The sequence below is a fragment of the Primulina tabacum genome, unplaced genomic scaffold, assembly GCF_025594145.1.
Source record: "Primulina tabacum isolate GXHZ01 unplaced genomic scaffold, ASM2559414v2 Contig511, whole genome shotgun sequence".
Taxonomy (NCBI): Eukaryota; Viridiplantae; Streptophyta; class Magnoliopsida; order Lamiales; family Gesneriaceae; genus Primulina; species Primulina tabacum.
Genome location: NW_027459768.1, coordinates 8,605 through 24,596, shown reverse-complemented (window position 1 = coordinate 24,596; position 15,992 = coordinate 8,605). Strand labels below are relative to the sequence as shown.

The following is a 15,992-nucleotide window of genomic DNA, read 5'->3' as shown; positions in this document are numbered from 1 at the left end:
CCATCCCTTATTTTACCGGTAAAGAGGATATGACAAATTCCATTGAGATAAAAGTTTCGTTTGGTCAACTATTTATAAAATGTTTTTCTAACGAAATTTTTATAAAATGTTTTATATCTCAAGCGTTCTTTAAAATTAACAAAGAATACAAAGATATGAAAAATAATTTTAAATTTTTACATTTATAAAAACTAAAAACTTTTTTAAAATATTTGTCCTCAAATCCAACCAAACGGATTGCGGGTGGGTGCAAACTCGGTCCAACAAGTCTTGAAACGGGTTCGAGGTTGTTAACGAGTTATAATAACTCGTTTGGTACATATTTTTAATTAAAAATATTTAATTTTTAAAATTATACTGAATAATATTGAATAATTTAATTATTAATTTTTGCATGGAAGTCTTAATATAAAAAATATATCATTTTAGTAAATTTGCGGGTCCAACTCGGATTATACTTGTTGAATTTTGGGGTGGGATATGTCTAAAGAATAGGCGGAGCAAGTCCCCATTTTAGCCAAATCCACCTTAAAATCACCTCGTTGTTATTCTTAATTTAGATATTGAATCTTACAAGATTATCAATGCAAATGACTTTTTGTTATTTTAAGAGCATCAACACAAAACAAAATCGTTAATATAAAATACAGTTGTATTATTTCAGAAGCACCAATATAAAATTAAATTATATACTACTTTAGAAGCCTCAACATAGAACTAGAAATTGTGAACTTCAACATAAATTTTAATAGTGAAAAAAATAAGGAATAAACTATTAACAATTAGAATAATTTATTTGATGCCATTATTATTATCAATATTAATTTATTATTATTTTATTTATTAATCTTATTATTTACCATATATGTTTCTTAAATGTTATCTTCCTCAAATCGAAACCTCTTCTTTTTATCATTGAATAAATTTTTTAATTTATTCGACATTTATTCTTTTCCACCCATTTTTTGACAACAAAACAATATTTTGGCTTCTTGTTTCAATGTGTTGACAATCTTTATTCTATTAATTTGACCATACTTTTGGATAATTAAGGCGATTGAGAAATAGCTTTGAGTAATAACTCTCTAAAATATTACAATCCACAGTCAGAATATTGTAGTACTTTGAATTTAGGTTTATTTATATCAATGATTCACTTAATAGGATCAATTCAAAGCAATATAAGTAATTCTCATACCAAATTTTATGTTATAATAATTTGGTCATTCTGACCATTAATGGGTATTATTATTCATAAATTGAGCACCAATAAATATACTATAATTTTATATTATCAGACAATGATTGAGTACTCCTAATTCAAGTTTCAATTGGTAATAATTAGATAATAAATGGACATGTTATTATTATGTCAATCTTGTTAAAAATAACTATGAAAACCCCATTTAAATAAAAGATCATTAATATTAATTATCAAACATCATAAGGAGATCAATCAAAGAAATCTATTTTGTTCTCGTACCAAATCAACCTCGTTCTCGTATTAATTCAATTATTAAATTTGAGCTAACAGTACTATATTGTATGACAAAAGCAAATGATTTTAAAGAACAAATTGACATGAGAACGAAGTTGATTAGTTCAAGAATGAACTATATTGTTGGGATCATATGGGTGTTTAGAGTAGATGAATAAATATTTTTAATTTTTTTTTTAAATTAGAGCTGACTTAATCTTATAAAATCTTTTCTTGAACGACTAAAAGTAACTGGACAATTTAAAAATGTTTTACAAGTCTAGAAATGGTCTGACTATATTACTAATAAGATATATTCAATCCAAGCAATCTTTTCAAAAGCAGATAGATCAATAAATCAAAGCAGACATGAAGATAAAACTTAAAGTAAAAAACACATTATCATCATGACCTAAAACGAAACTTTTAGTATCACCACAATACCAAGGTAAATGTTTTCATATCTTTTTGAACCCTCAATTCTAACAGATACAATACAAATTTGAACGGCTAGAATTGATAAGATAGCATCGATAGATCCTTGGTGATCAAATATTGACTATAAGTGTGTGCAAATGTGAGCATCTTGTTATTTAAGATAATAAGATTGGTCGAGATCTTCGGATGCGGTTCGGTCAGAGTATAGTTTGAAACGAAACATCCTGAATTATAAATCAGTGATAATGCAGTCCGGCTTGACTTTACAGTGTCCTGCTAAAAACTTGTAAATACTCGTAAATAGCAGATAGACCTTGAAACAATTCGATAATGTTTGTTATCATCAATATTTATGATATTTTCACAATAACAATTTCCTCATTTTTTGATAATGACAAAACTAAATTGCTAGACTAAGTATATATGACACATTTAAGTACAAATCAAACACAATTAAGAAAATAATGTATTTCACCGAGTGAATGGAAAGACACTGTTATAATAAGGGTAAAAATATGTAAATTCCATTACACATATGGAAAAGAAAAAAATTATCTTCTAAAGTTTGAACCGTTGTTTCCACTACCATTGCCTCTTTTGGCTTTTCAAGCCGTTCTCTTGTGCTCTTCCAGTCTTTCGCAATCTTACCTATTTTTGATATCACCACACTACATATACTTTATAATTTCTTGCAGATGCCTGCCAAGAGTAGTCTGTAGAGAATCAAGCCGCACATCCATATGAGTCTTAACTTTTGTAATCTGCACCGAAAGCTCGAAATTCATTTGTGCGTCTTGATTCTTCATTGTTTTCTGATTAGTGCTTAACATCTGAAAGTGTTTGGCAACATAGCTCATGTCTTTGAGCACTGGAGACTTGAAATTATCAAAATGAAGCGTTGTGAGCAAAGTACTTAATTTCCAAGCTGTTGACAAACTTCGACACATCTGGAAGTGTTTTTCAATATATCTTATCTTAGATCATCAACTTTGATGTTTTTTTTTGTTCCAAAACCACATTTTCAATTCTCAAATGAAAATACCATCACAAGTGATGATATCGACTAGAACGATGATTGGTTAGACCTCAAACACTCGCAATTGGTACCTAATAACCTTTCTTTAATACAAAATTTAATCAACTTTGAGGCTGATTACTGCTATATTTGTACCTTAATCATCCCGAAACGTGCTTGGTTTTGTGGAGATAACAACGAGCTCACTCTCTAGTTAGTCGAGCATCTTCAAATTCACAATTTGTGTTTGTAATGCTCGATTTCTCTAATATTGTACGTGCCGAAGTACAACTTATTTGTACCTTGTTATGGTAATGAACGTCCTCAATCTAGTGAATGTAGGTAAGTTTGGGAATTTATGTTACAACTTGCAATTGAACCTTATGTGAGGTTTTATAGCCTTTGGTGTTGGGTGGGGATCAACTTATAAAGGGATCGCATACAATTATGGACTATACTTTGATGATGTACTTGGGAAAAGTTCACATGAGATTCAATTACTATCATTTATATTCTTTTTCCAAATCCCACTGATTTTGTCGTCATAGTCAACATATCATTAAACCTTCAAAATATAACAATAAGACAAAACATTGTTCAATCTAGTATCTTCAACGTTCTTGACAAGATTTAAAGATTGAGTATGTTTCTCGTGAGACGGTTTCACGAATCTTTATCTTTGAGACGGATCAACCAATAAAAAGTAACACTCTTAGCATAACAAGTAATACTTTTTCATGAATGACCAAAATAAGAGATCCATCTCACAAAATACGACCCGTGAGACCGTCTCACACAAGTTTTCCCTTAAAAATTTATCCACAAACTTCAAAATAAACTACAAATATTAGCTACATGTTTTTCATAACACAATATGACACGGACTCAAAACTTTAGTCACAGAAGAATAGAAAGAATATAATACAAGAAAAGAAGAAGACACTTTCACAACTCTAAATTTTTTAATAATAATAATTATTATTATTATTAAAAAATGTGACAATTGGGATCTTAATTCGATGGGATATTTGAGAAAATAATTTTGGACAAATGTTATTTTTTAATATTTTTTAAAAAATATATTTGAGTATTTTCAAATAAATATTATTTTTTTTAAAAATATTTGAATAAAATAATTTGACTAACTGTCCCTAATTCCGACTTACTAACCACGTAAACAAGCAGGGTGAGGGCTAGTCACCTTTTTTGTTCTGTATCTTCTTCCTCACTCCACTCGTCGCCGGAACTCACCCAACTTTCTAATTCTACCGCCCCCATCCCGGCGCTACCCACCTCCTTTCCGAGTTTAAGTTTGCCATCACCTCCTCCGAAGTAGTGGGGCTCTTCCACTGCACTGTCACAAATACTCTCATATGATACGTACATTCGTGATTTCCTCGGTCTTGTAGAGTTTCTGGTCATTTTACGATCTCCTTTAGGAATGGACATTCGGTTTATTTGGTTCGGTTTATCGCTAATTTGGTGTCTTCATTGTGGGTTGTCGGAGCCGATTATATTTCCAGCGAGGTTGGTGCATAGGTTTTCCGATGAAGCAAGGGAAGTTATGATTTCTAGAAATGGAGCTGATGTGGTCAATGGCGGTGGAGCTGGCCGCGCTTGGCCGCGGAAGCTGAGCTCAGAGTATTATCGGCGGTTGTTGAGCAGCGATGTGCAGCGGCAGACGCTTAAGCTTAACCCTCAGTTTCAATATCTTTACCCCACTAAAGGCAGCGCCACGTTGCCCCTCGGAAACGACTTTGGATGGTTCGTGTTTTCTCTGTTTTTACTGCGGATAAGTTGGATGCGTTTCTTTGGGTAATGTTTTATTTGCAACTTGAAACTTAATGTGCCGCAAATTTCTGGTATATTTCCTTTACCACTATCGGGTCTGTTTTGTTCTCAGCATTTGGAAATTAAACTTTTTAATCCCACAAACGTGAGACTGTTGCTTTAAACAAACCAGTGGTTAGCACGTTAATATGGGACCTGTGAGATAAGCTGCTATAATTGGTGCGAACCATCAATTCTAATATGAATTTTTAGGGTCTAGGCACCAAAATAACTTATCAATGGCTGGTCGAGGGGTGGAGGACAGATCCTAGTTTACCCAAAGAGACTTGGATCTCCTTTTTGGGATGTTTCCTGAATCAAGATGTGTATAGAGTTATATAGCTAAAGGTGTTAAGGAAGAAATTTGCGGAAAACATTTTTTTCTGTCAACTGAAGCACACGGCAAAGAGAGATATGAGAAGCAGAAAACGTGCCTCATTTCTTTAGCTTTTGGCCAAATGGAGTATTAGGAAGTGCGAATACTCTCTTTCTTCTTTCTCATGTTTTTCTTGAGAATATTTTATTTTCCTATCTCATAGTCTGCCAGGAGAGAGCTAAGGAATTTTCTCCTTCAAAAGTGTGTGTGAGAGAAGAATTTAATAATTATTTGTGGCATTCCAATGTTAGCTGGGTAGTATGGTAGTTTAGATAATATAGGTATCATCTTGACTAATGTTCAAGACTAAGTCCAGTAGTAGATCATATTTTAGCTAATTTAATTGCCTTAAAAGCATCCTGCACGCTTTAGGGAAAAAAACTCTCATGCATATCTCGTAAACTCTCAAATTTAATCTCATTAAATTTAGGTGGTAGTTCGATGCTACCACATAGTTAGTACCCGGAGTGCTAATCCAATAACTGCAAGAGTTTATTTATATTTTTTTACATGGGTCCACATATTGCATTAAAAGAAAAAATGTAATGTGGCCCCTTTTAGCCATTGGATTAAAACATAACCATGCTTATGATAGCATGAACAAATCCTAAATTTAGGTTCCCTGTGAATCGATCAAAGTCGTTTAACTAATTATCATTGGAATCATAATCTTGCAAAACTTACCAAAGCAATTATTCCTGTAATTTATGAAACCCTATAACTTCCCTAAAGTGTGCATTTAAATATGGCTGAATGCTGCTTCTTTGACAAAAAAAAGAAAATCTGATTGTGCATTGGACATATATTAAATCAGCGAGTCTTTCTGTGAGTAGCATCCATTATCCCCTGGGTCCCACTGTCCCACGTGTGCACTTGGGGAATAACTTAGATTGACATAATGAATGGTAAATTTGTTAATGATTTGAATGGTATGAGATTTGGTTGCCTTTAAATTTTTTTTTGTTCGACCTTTGGAGAAAGTTATATGGTGCTATGTACCGTGTCATATGGTCTTTTAAATCAGACAAATATGTGATTTCGGTTTTAAATTCGCTCTGTCTTACACACTGAGATAAAGCATGTAGCAGTAATACACGATTTAATGTTTTTATATGTCCACATTTTCCTAGCCCATCAACGGTGGCAAAAAACCATGCAATAATTATTTTATCCAACCACACAAAAGCTATGCATAGTATCACACTATCTCTGCATATTTTTTTTTTTTGGAATATGATCCAGAGTTAGCAATTAAATAGCACCAATTATTTTGGAATTTTAATTTTTTAACCCCATTTATTTCGTTTCGCCTCATTTTCTTGAACAGGTTACACTACATGTGGATCGACATAGGCACACCAAGTGTTTCTTTTCTTGTGGCGTTGGATGCTGGAAGTGATCTATTTTGGGTTCCCTGTGATTGTGTTGAATGCGCGCCTTTAGCTGCCAGTTACTACAGCAGTCTGGTAGGAAACCTGTTCTTATCTTCTGGTCATTGTTGCTGAGATTTAGATGATATTTTTCCATTAACGAATATCTGCAAACCGTCTTTATGTCACTGTTGTGATGATTTGGAAGATGTGTTTTTCCCATGAATGAACATCTGCATTCCTTGTTTATGGTTCTGTTTTAGCACGTAAAGAAATATACAAGCATTTGCGATTCTGTTTTAGCAAGTAAAGAAATATACAAGCATTTGCCAAATGCTCGAATGTTCAGTTCTGTGGCTCTTGAACATTGTATTTTCCATGTATAATCTGGACAAACATATCATGCTAATGAGGATGGCTTTATAAACTTTCCCAGAGGTTTGGTTCGATTACATGTCCCTTCTTCAAAATCACAATAAAGACCACCTCTTCTGATATTTGTAGATTATGAAAACTTACATTAAGCCAATTTCTGTTAAATACCCAATCAATAGGATATTATTTGTACCCTGATTATTTATTATTATTTAAAAGATTTAATATAAATATATTCAATTCTCCTAATACTAATAGCATTAAGCATATTGAAATTTAAATACTGTGACCATAAAAAATTGCAAGTGAATAACACTGAAAGAGGCAAAGAAATTGATTTTTCTTTCCAATTGTGTTAGTCATTAATTTATTCTCATTTTTTAGATTGAATTTAGTCTTTTTTCCTTTTATTTCTCACTTTATTTACTCGTCGTGATATTGTATTTGGAGGTAGGGTTGGTGAGTGAGTTTTTTTCCAAATTAGATTTGGCCCAATCAACATTTGGTAGGGAGGAATTCCCCTTTATTTGTTTGAAACAGTTAACAGTCATATGGAACAAGATATATGGCTAAACAGGTGCGATATAATACCATTTATGAAACTGACTGTTTTGCATACTATTGAGGCCCATTTCTTATGATTTTTTTAAAATGGGTTCTTATGATTTGAAATTCTAAAAAGAACTCTCACGTCTCACACAGAAAACCAGTTGGATTTAGTTTTTATGCCCTACGAAATGGTGGTACAATTTTTAGAATTGTCCTTTTATGTTAGACTTCATTAATTTGTATCTCAGAAGAGTACAAGGATAGAATTTGAATTCTTATTTTTTTGTGTTCATCACCTGAATCATTTTGGCAGCTGGGTGCAAATATAAAACTTGGTAATCCTCTTCACTGAGATTTACCTTTTTTCTGTTTATCACCCGAATTATTTTGGCAGCTGGGTGCAAATATTAAAGCTTGTCAGCTGTGTTCACCGAGATTTTCCTTTCTCTTTGGTTTTACATACTGAAGTTCATTCTGATGATGATTCTGTGAACTCTGGAATATTGATTGTTATCGACACCTTTTTCTTGTAGAAAGACTTACCAGATTTTCTATTTGGTGGAACCCGTTTTATTTGGTCCCAAGTTGTCAATGAACCTATAGAAAGTTTACTTTACCTCTTGGAATGGATAAAAGCTTAACACTGCAGGCATTTCTTAAATAGCTCGGTACTGTTGAATTAGTAGCATGTTTATTACTTATTTCCAAATGATTGATTGGCAGGTGCTCCCTGGTTTTTGGGGCATCTATTATGCAGGATAAGGATCTTAATGAGTACAATCCATCTGATTCTAGCACAAGCAAGCCCCTCTCTTGCAGTCATCAGTTATGTGAACTGGGACCAAATTGTCCAAATCTCAAGCAGCAATGTCCTTATACTATCAACTACTATTCGGATGATACCTCAACTTCCGGATTTCTGGTGGAAGATGTATTACATCTCGTGCCAGACCATAACAATGCATCCAGCAAATCTGTAAAAGCAACGGTCATTATAGGGTGCGTTTTCTCTGTGGCTGCTGTTGAGAAATATTCTCATGGAATTGTTCTATGTTCTTGGTGCTTATGTTATTATTTTTATTTCAGATGTGGTAGTAAACAAACTGGTGGTTACCTGAATGGAGTTGCTCCTGATGGTCTTTTGGGTTTGGGACTTGGAGAAATTTCTGTTCCAAGTTTTCTCGCAAAAGCTGGATATGTTTCAGACTCCTTTTCTCTATGTTTTAATGAAGATGATTCTGGGAGGCTATTCTTTGGGGACAGGGGAATTGCTGGCCAACAAACTACACCTTTTCTATCTTTGGATGGAAAAAAGTAAACATTGTAATATAATCATAGTTTCAAGATTTCTTATGTGTTGCCTATACATTGGACTTATGTCTGGTTATTTCATGGTTCAGCTTAACATATGTTGTTGGAGTGGATGCTTGCTGCATTGGGAATTCATGTCTGGAGCATACAGACTTTGAAATGCTTGTTGATAGTGGAACTTCATTCTCATTTTTTCCCATGCAAGTCTATAAAAGAGTTGTTGACGAGGTATATTCTCTTCTGTTACTTATTTTCAAGGTTCTTTACACTATACTACATTTTGTGAACATAGATCAGTTTGATCTGGAATATTGTTATTTGTTGCAATCATAGTTCGACAGGCAAATAAATGCTTCAAGGTCTAGCTTTGAAGGATATCCATGGCAATACTGCTATAAATCCAGGTACGTATTTGCTTGCACAGGAGCCTCTCTATCATCACCTTATTTGCAACTAATTTGAGTATTTCATTTTTAACAGTTCTCATGGGGTGCCCAAGATTCCGTCCCTGGTTCTGAAGTTCTCGTCAAACAACAGTTTTGTGGTCAGCAGTCCTGTTTTTGTGATCTATGGTACCCAGGTGGTTGTTGCTTGTAATCTTAATTGTTTTGCATAGCAGAATTCTTTTTGATACATAGTTGTGGTAAACTTGGACAGTCTCAAAATAATTTTTGGATTATATGAGCTTGTCTGGCTTAAAAGTTGGGGAAGCTATAATTTGTATCTGGATTGTTTATCTCATAGTTCAGAGTAACGAAAAAGTTCTTGAACTGCAAATAAGCGAGAGATTTTTGTTAAAGTTTCTTTTATTGATGTCGAACAACACACTAATTTTATGGTTACGAACCTAATTGTACAAGGCAGGACACAACAATGAGATAAACTTGGATAACAAAGGACAATTATGGAAAATGTGGTTACAAATTCTTCACTCAATGTGGTGACTGACAATGCCTACATATTGGACTGAGCCAATAGTGTGTCTGTTTGCTCTGATGGATGTTTTTGCTTGTGTATACCTCAATGATGATACTTATGATGGATGCAAATCTGACTATTTTCTACGCACTGCAGGGTGCAGTTGGGTTTTGTTTAGCGGTACAGCCCACAGATGGAAATTTGGGAATATTTGGGCGTAAGCACAGACTCGCATTCCAATGACATATTGTAGTCAACAGTGAAATTTCTGCTCTCTTCCAGGAATATGGGAATATATTTGTACACTGATAATTGATCAGTGCTTTGGCTTCATTATCTTTCTCAAGTGATTTTCATCTTGGCTCTTGCAGAGAACTTCATGACAGGATATCAGATTGTATTTGATAGGGAAAAGGACATGTTGGGTTGGTCACGTTCAAAGTGTGAGTATGTTAGTTCTTTATATCCCATTCTGGTTTGAATTTTGTTCCTTATATGCATGACATTATGCAGTTTAATGGGGTCATTGGTGCATTTTACTGATATCCCACTGCTGCTGTAGGTCTTTTTATCTGTGTAGTGCATGAAGCTGTTTGTATGTGCATATCTGACCTTATTTATTGTAATATAGAGTTGAAAGAATGTGAAAGAAATCTTTGCTGTAAGAGTTGATGATCCAGTTGTCAACTTTAATAGATTTGAAAGAATTTGAAAGAAAATAACAGCTCTAAGAGTTGGTGCTCTAGCTGTCAAACTGAGATGATGTACCATGTAAGTGGGACCACCAAGGCAACTTTACATTAAGAACTATCATAACCTATGACATAAACAAACAAGTCGACCACTGAGATTCACCCAAAATCTTAATCAAGCTGTGCTTCATCTCATTTTATGCTAGTGAGATGCATCTTAAGGTTTAAGTTTGAGAGTCCTCTTAAAACATGCATCATTTCTCCTTTATTCTGTGTACTCCTTGACTCGTGAATTATAGAAATATGAATTAGCATTTTTAAAGAAGATATTGAAATTATTTCATGAAAACACATGACAAGCAACTGGTGCCTTACTTGATTAGATATATGTGTTTTCATGAAATAATTTCAATATTCATCAAAATTGTTATAAATTTAGAAGTTTGTATAGAACATTGTTTTTTCGTTTTTTGATGGACAATATGGCATGGACATCCTTTAAGAAGTATCTATGCTGATCTTCCTATACTTCGTAAAGTCTCCGTTATACATTGTTAATTGAAACTATGGAATCAAAGGCGCACGACCTCAATTACGTTTAGATTCTATTTTTTATTTGCTGAAGGAAACTGAAAAGTGAAACAACTGAACTGATGTAGTATAATCACTTTACTATGTCTCCGTGCTTAAGTGCTTCTATTTTGTGCCATGCAAAGATTTAGAAATGGCTTTATGATTCAATGGAGTGTACTCAATTTTGTCTCCGATCAAGATTGTTTTACGACTATCCATAACTCGTTGCATGTTCATATTTCCCCCCTTCAAGTCAACAGCATTGATCTCTCCTGTGAACGATCTATCTAAACGTATTCCAGGTCTGGATCATAAAAATGGTGATGGAGGGCCAGTTGGCAACTCTCCTAATACCTTACCAACAACGGAGCAGCAGAGCGTGCCAAAGGGTCAAGCTGTTGCTCCTGCATTTGCTGGAAGGACACCTAAATCCTCAGCCTCGTGCTCACAAATGGCAAAGTTGTTCATGATGTTACTACTAATGATGCATGTCTCATAAGCATGTTCTCCCTTACTCGAGCCTGGTAAAGCCTTATATATGCTGGTTCTCTCTCCACTACACTCGGCGATTTTACAAAGTGCAGTAAATTGCATTGGATCGTGACACTCCTGATTCCATGTTAATATATGTGGAACTAATGCTCCCACCACATCATCAATGCAGCATAGAAGTAACCATAAATGATAAAACGCTTTTTGTTGGTTTCACATGTAAATTCTGCTCGCTGTATTTGTTTTAGTCCTCCTTTACTATCGATCTACTTTCCTATTTTTTTGGCCTTTTCAATATGGTGATGTTTTATGCACCGCACCCTTATCATTGACCACCTTTTTCTTCCAGGCCTATTTGGTGCTAGGTGTTGGATTGGGATGTATTATCAACATTATTGTTTATAGTTCAAATTTCTTGAATTTTTAATGGCCTTGCATTTGATATTCGCCATTTCTTCAAATGCGTCGTGTTTTGACCTCTCGTTGTTCAGTAAGATCGTCGTTTTTCCTAAATCTATTATTTGGTAGTGTACTAATTTCATTAACATAATCCTCCTCCTGATTTTGTCTTTTCATGAATTGTTTATATCAGAAGTCAGAACTTTGAAATAATTTTGTAACTGAAAAAAAACAAGGTAAAATTTTGGAACATCATATTGTAGCTAGAAGTAGATGTATTTGTTTGGTACCCATGTAACCTTGATGTGGCACAGTGGAACGTGTTTAATAAAGAAGAAACTGTACAAAAACTCACTTTCAAGAGCTTGTTGGAAAGTTAGTTTACTAAAACAGCTTTTGATGGATACAAGGTTGGTTTGCTGTTGGTATATCGTTACTCGGAAATTGTTGTTTGTTCACTAAGTCGTGTTTTTGTTTTGATCTTGTTGTTTGTTTGCTTGATGGTGTATTTGTTATGATCTACGATGAATGGTATAGCTATCCTCTCATGTTGGGTTTTGATCAATAATGGCAAATAACTAAACTCCCTCTATTATTGGTGATGAAGATAATTAATTACTTATGCAGTGGACATCCATTTTTTTCCTATTAGTTACTGGATATTGATTTTTATTTCTAGATTAAGAAAAAAAAATTATTATTGGGGTATTTAGATCGATTTTGAATTTTTTTAAAAATAATTATTAAAGGTGTTTTGGTTCAAAAGTTACCAGGTGTGACGCTTTAAAATCTGACTTTATTTACTTTTTCTTCAACTTTCTGTCATTTCTCCCACATTAAGTTATAAAAAAACACGCATCTGTCAACATGCATAAGATTCAAAATCCACATTTCCAACTGTGTGTAAAGGACCCTTTTTCTTTTACCACAAGGGATGGGGGGTTGTCATCGGGTTCGAACCATGGTCTATCACCATAAACGAATCGAGTCGATTCATGAAAAATATTTGATTCGTATTCGAACTCAAGTTAAAACAATAGTTCGAGTAGCTCACGTATAGGTTTGAACATTTCGAGCCGAAACCGAACTTAAACTTAATTTAAAATTTTCGAGCTTTGGATCGAGTAAGAACTCGAATAATTCAATCAAATTCGAGCATTAAATTTATACTAATATTCGATTCGATTCGTTTACATCTTTTGTCACTCTATGAGATAGATGGGGAGAGGATTATCTAAAAGAACCCTCCTAAGTTCTAAGAAGCGAGTTGTGTGAAACAAATAACTCAAAATCCATTTAAAGGAAACTTACGAGGATAGCTTTGGAAGCTTGTCTTGTTCTTCGTTTATATACAAGAAAGGAAACCATCCTTCTGAGGGACTTTCTTACAAAATTATTATTACATAACCCTTCTCCCATCTTCAAAAATAAGCTTCTAAGTTTGAAAAACTTGTCGAAGCCATTTTACAAAGGAAAGGAGGAGGAAATGGGTGTTGCAGAGGCTCTAGAGTACATCTGTGAGCTGATGAGCAATGGAAGCAAACACAAGAAAAGTAAGAAGAAACAGTTCCAAACATTTGATCTCAAAATCAGAATGGACTGTGATGGCTGTGAGCTTAAAGTCCACAAAGCTTTGGTTTCCTTAAGTGGTAATGCACTTTTTCCATATCATATATATTCCCTCCGCCATCAAAAGGACCTTCAAATTTCACGTTTCTTTTAATTACTATTCATCATCTCAATGTTCAGATTGTGGACACCTCAACTGAAAACAGTTTTTACATACATAATCTGTCAGAAATTTATGTTGCCTTGATATGTTTTATACATCGTCACATATCCTCGTCCGCAGTTTTAAGCGGCTAGGATAGTATTCAGATAATTTTGTTCCAACTGACAATTGTAGCTTGAATTACTCTCTATAAACCCATCTCGAGTCCCGTTTACACTTAATTACGTTTGCGCATGTAGGAGTGAAATCGGTGGAGATTGACAGGAAACAACAAAAGGTGACAGTAACAGGATATGTAGAGCAAAACAAAGTGTTGAAGAAGGCAAAATCAACAGGAAAGAAGGCTGAAATATGGCCATATGTGCCTTATAATCTGGTGGCTCAGCCCTATTCTCTCCAGGCTTATGACAAGAAGGCACCCCCTGGATTTGTCAGGAAACAAGACTCCATCACAAGTACTGCCACCGCGGCACTTGAGGATCCTTACATTGCTATTTTTAGCGACGACAATCCAAATGCCTGCTCTATCATGTAATCAGGATTTTGAAACTATGTATAGGTTGCCGTTGTTCTTATGATTCAATGGTTATCAAGTGTTTCATGCACAGTATGTAGAATAATTCAGTTAACCATTATACGATTTCTAGTTGAGATTTTAGAAAGGGATATCTCAGTTTAAAACTTCGAGCCACATAAACTAAATTGATGGAGCCAACTAACAAATTATAATTGTAAAGTTAATAGTTATGCCAATGTATTGAAGTTGAATCCTCAGTGATCGAAAAAGCTAAAAAAGCAAATGCAAGTAAAGCATACTCCTTTTGCTGAACATCAAAATAAAGTATATAACGTAAAACAACTTAAAGAACAACGTGTAGACTCCCACAAGGGAGTTCAAAAGTCTGCAAATCATAAACCTCGTAGGAAAGCTGAATTCACGGATTTCGATTATAGTTTTATTATTAACAATAATGAAACAATTCATGAAATCTTAAATTCAAACTTTACTTATTTACACATTAATTATAATAAAATAGAATGAATTTCGAATGTCTCTATTATTAGGTGAACTTGAACATCCTAATTAACATAAAACATTATATAAACATACAAGAGTTGATTTGAAGTTTATGGTCTTACTTGTCTGAAACTGCAAAATAAATTTATATATATTTGAAATTCATCGATCCAAGTATAACCATCTCCAAAATATAATTGATGACACATGGATTTAGAATCCTCCTGGTGCCCCGATCAAACAGGGATGATACTTGCAAGAGGCCATCTTAATAGTGAGATATTATACTATCATAACTTCCAAATTTTCTCACTAACATTTACTAATCTTTATCCTTGTTTGATGGATTTATAATATTAAATAGTAGTAGTTGGCGATTATAATATAACGTTTATTAGAATATATTTAACTCTTTAACTTTAATTTTATACAATTTTAATTATTCAAAATTGTTGGTAAAGATAATACAATAATAGATTAAAAGAATAATTGAAATATAAAACTGTAACGAATGTTTCCTAATTATTAAAAGAGTAGGTCTCTTATGAGACGGTCTCACGAATCTTTATCTGTGAGACGGGTCAACCCTATCAATATTCAGAATAAAATTAATACTCTTAGCATAAAAAATAATATTTTTTCATGGATGACCCAAATAAGAGATCCGTCTCATAAAATACAACTCGTGAGATCGTCTCATACAAGTTTTTGCCTTATTCAAAATCGTTGGTAAAGATAATAAAGTAATAAATTAAAAGCAACGTATACCATTATTAATATAATTAATTATTAATTTTTTATTACTTATATTTAATTTTGGAGTTGCTCAAAATTTATAATTTGAGTCCATCTTTAAAATTTCTCACGTTAGTTCAAATATATGATTACAAATTATCAGGGAGACTAAAATATAAGCATAACTAAACTTTAGTTTTAGTTGCTATAGCTAATGATAGTTTAGCAAGTAATTAAAACCCAATCAGTATTATATATTTAATTAGTAATTTTAGAAAAAAATATCTTTTATTAGTTTAAATTGTTTACTGTGAGTATTATGCCCATAAAATAGAAGATGAAGTAAATTGACATTATTTACGATGAGTAGGTTTCTTGTTAGACGGTCTCACGAATCTTTATCTGTGAGATAGGTCAATCCTACCGATATTCACGATAAAAAGTAATATTCTTGGCATAAAAAGTAATATTTTTTCATGGATGACCCAAATAAGAGATCCGTCTCACAAAATACGACCCGTGAGACTGTCTCACATAAGTTTTTGCCTAAAAATCGATGAATGAAAATTCATGTCTTCTGGAACATAGATGAATTTGTCAAATACATGTGAATGGATAATGTGATTTGAAATTTTTTTTAACATGTTGAGTTTTATTTTCTTGTGTCAAACTTGAAAGTAAAAATCTGACAG

General features: G+C 33.4%; 2 protein-coding genes across 2 annotated transcripts; both read left to right on the top strand.

Moving 5' to 3' along the window:
* The first annotated feature begins 4,099 nt into the window (after window positions 1-4,099).
* On the top strand, window positions 4,100-11,837 carry LOC142534438 (aspartic proteinase-like protein 1). Its single transcript, XM_075641310.1, has 10 exons — window positions 4,100-4,694; window positions 6,464-6,602; window positions 8,188-8,429; window positions 8,517-8,744; window positions 8,831-8,969; window positions 9,075-9,145; window positions 9,222-9,321; window positions 9,816-9,876; window positions 10,031-10,102; window positions 11,227-11,837. The coding sequence occupies exons 1-10, from the start codon at window positions 4,372-4,374 to the stop codon at window positions 11,421-11,423; spliced, it is 1,572 nt and encodes a 523-aa protein (XP_075497425.1). The 5' UTR covers window positions 4,100-4,371; the 3' UTR covers window positions 11,424-11,837.
* Window positions 11,838-13,056: 1,219 nt separating this feature from the next.
* On the top strand, window positions 13,057-14,152 carry LOC142534437 (heavy metal-associated isoprenylated plant protein 23-like). The gene is made up of 2 exons (XM_075641309.1): window positions 13,057-13,464; window positions 13,787-14,152. The coding sequence occupies exons 1-2, from the start codon at window positions 13,302-13,304 to the stop codon at window positions 14,080-14,082; spliced, it is 459 nt and encodes a 152-aa protein (XP_075497424.1). The 5' UTR covers window positions 13,057-13,301; the 3' UTR covers window positions 14,083-14,152.
* The last annotated feature ends 1,840 nt before the right edge of the window (window positions 14,153-15,992 follow it).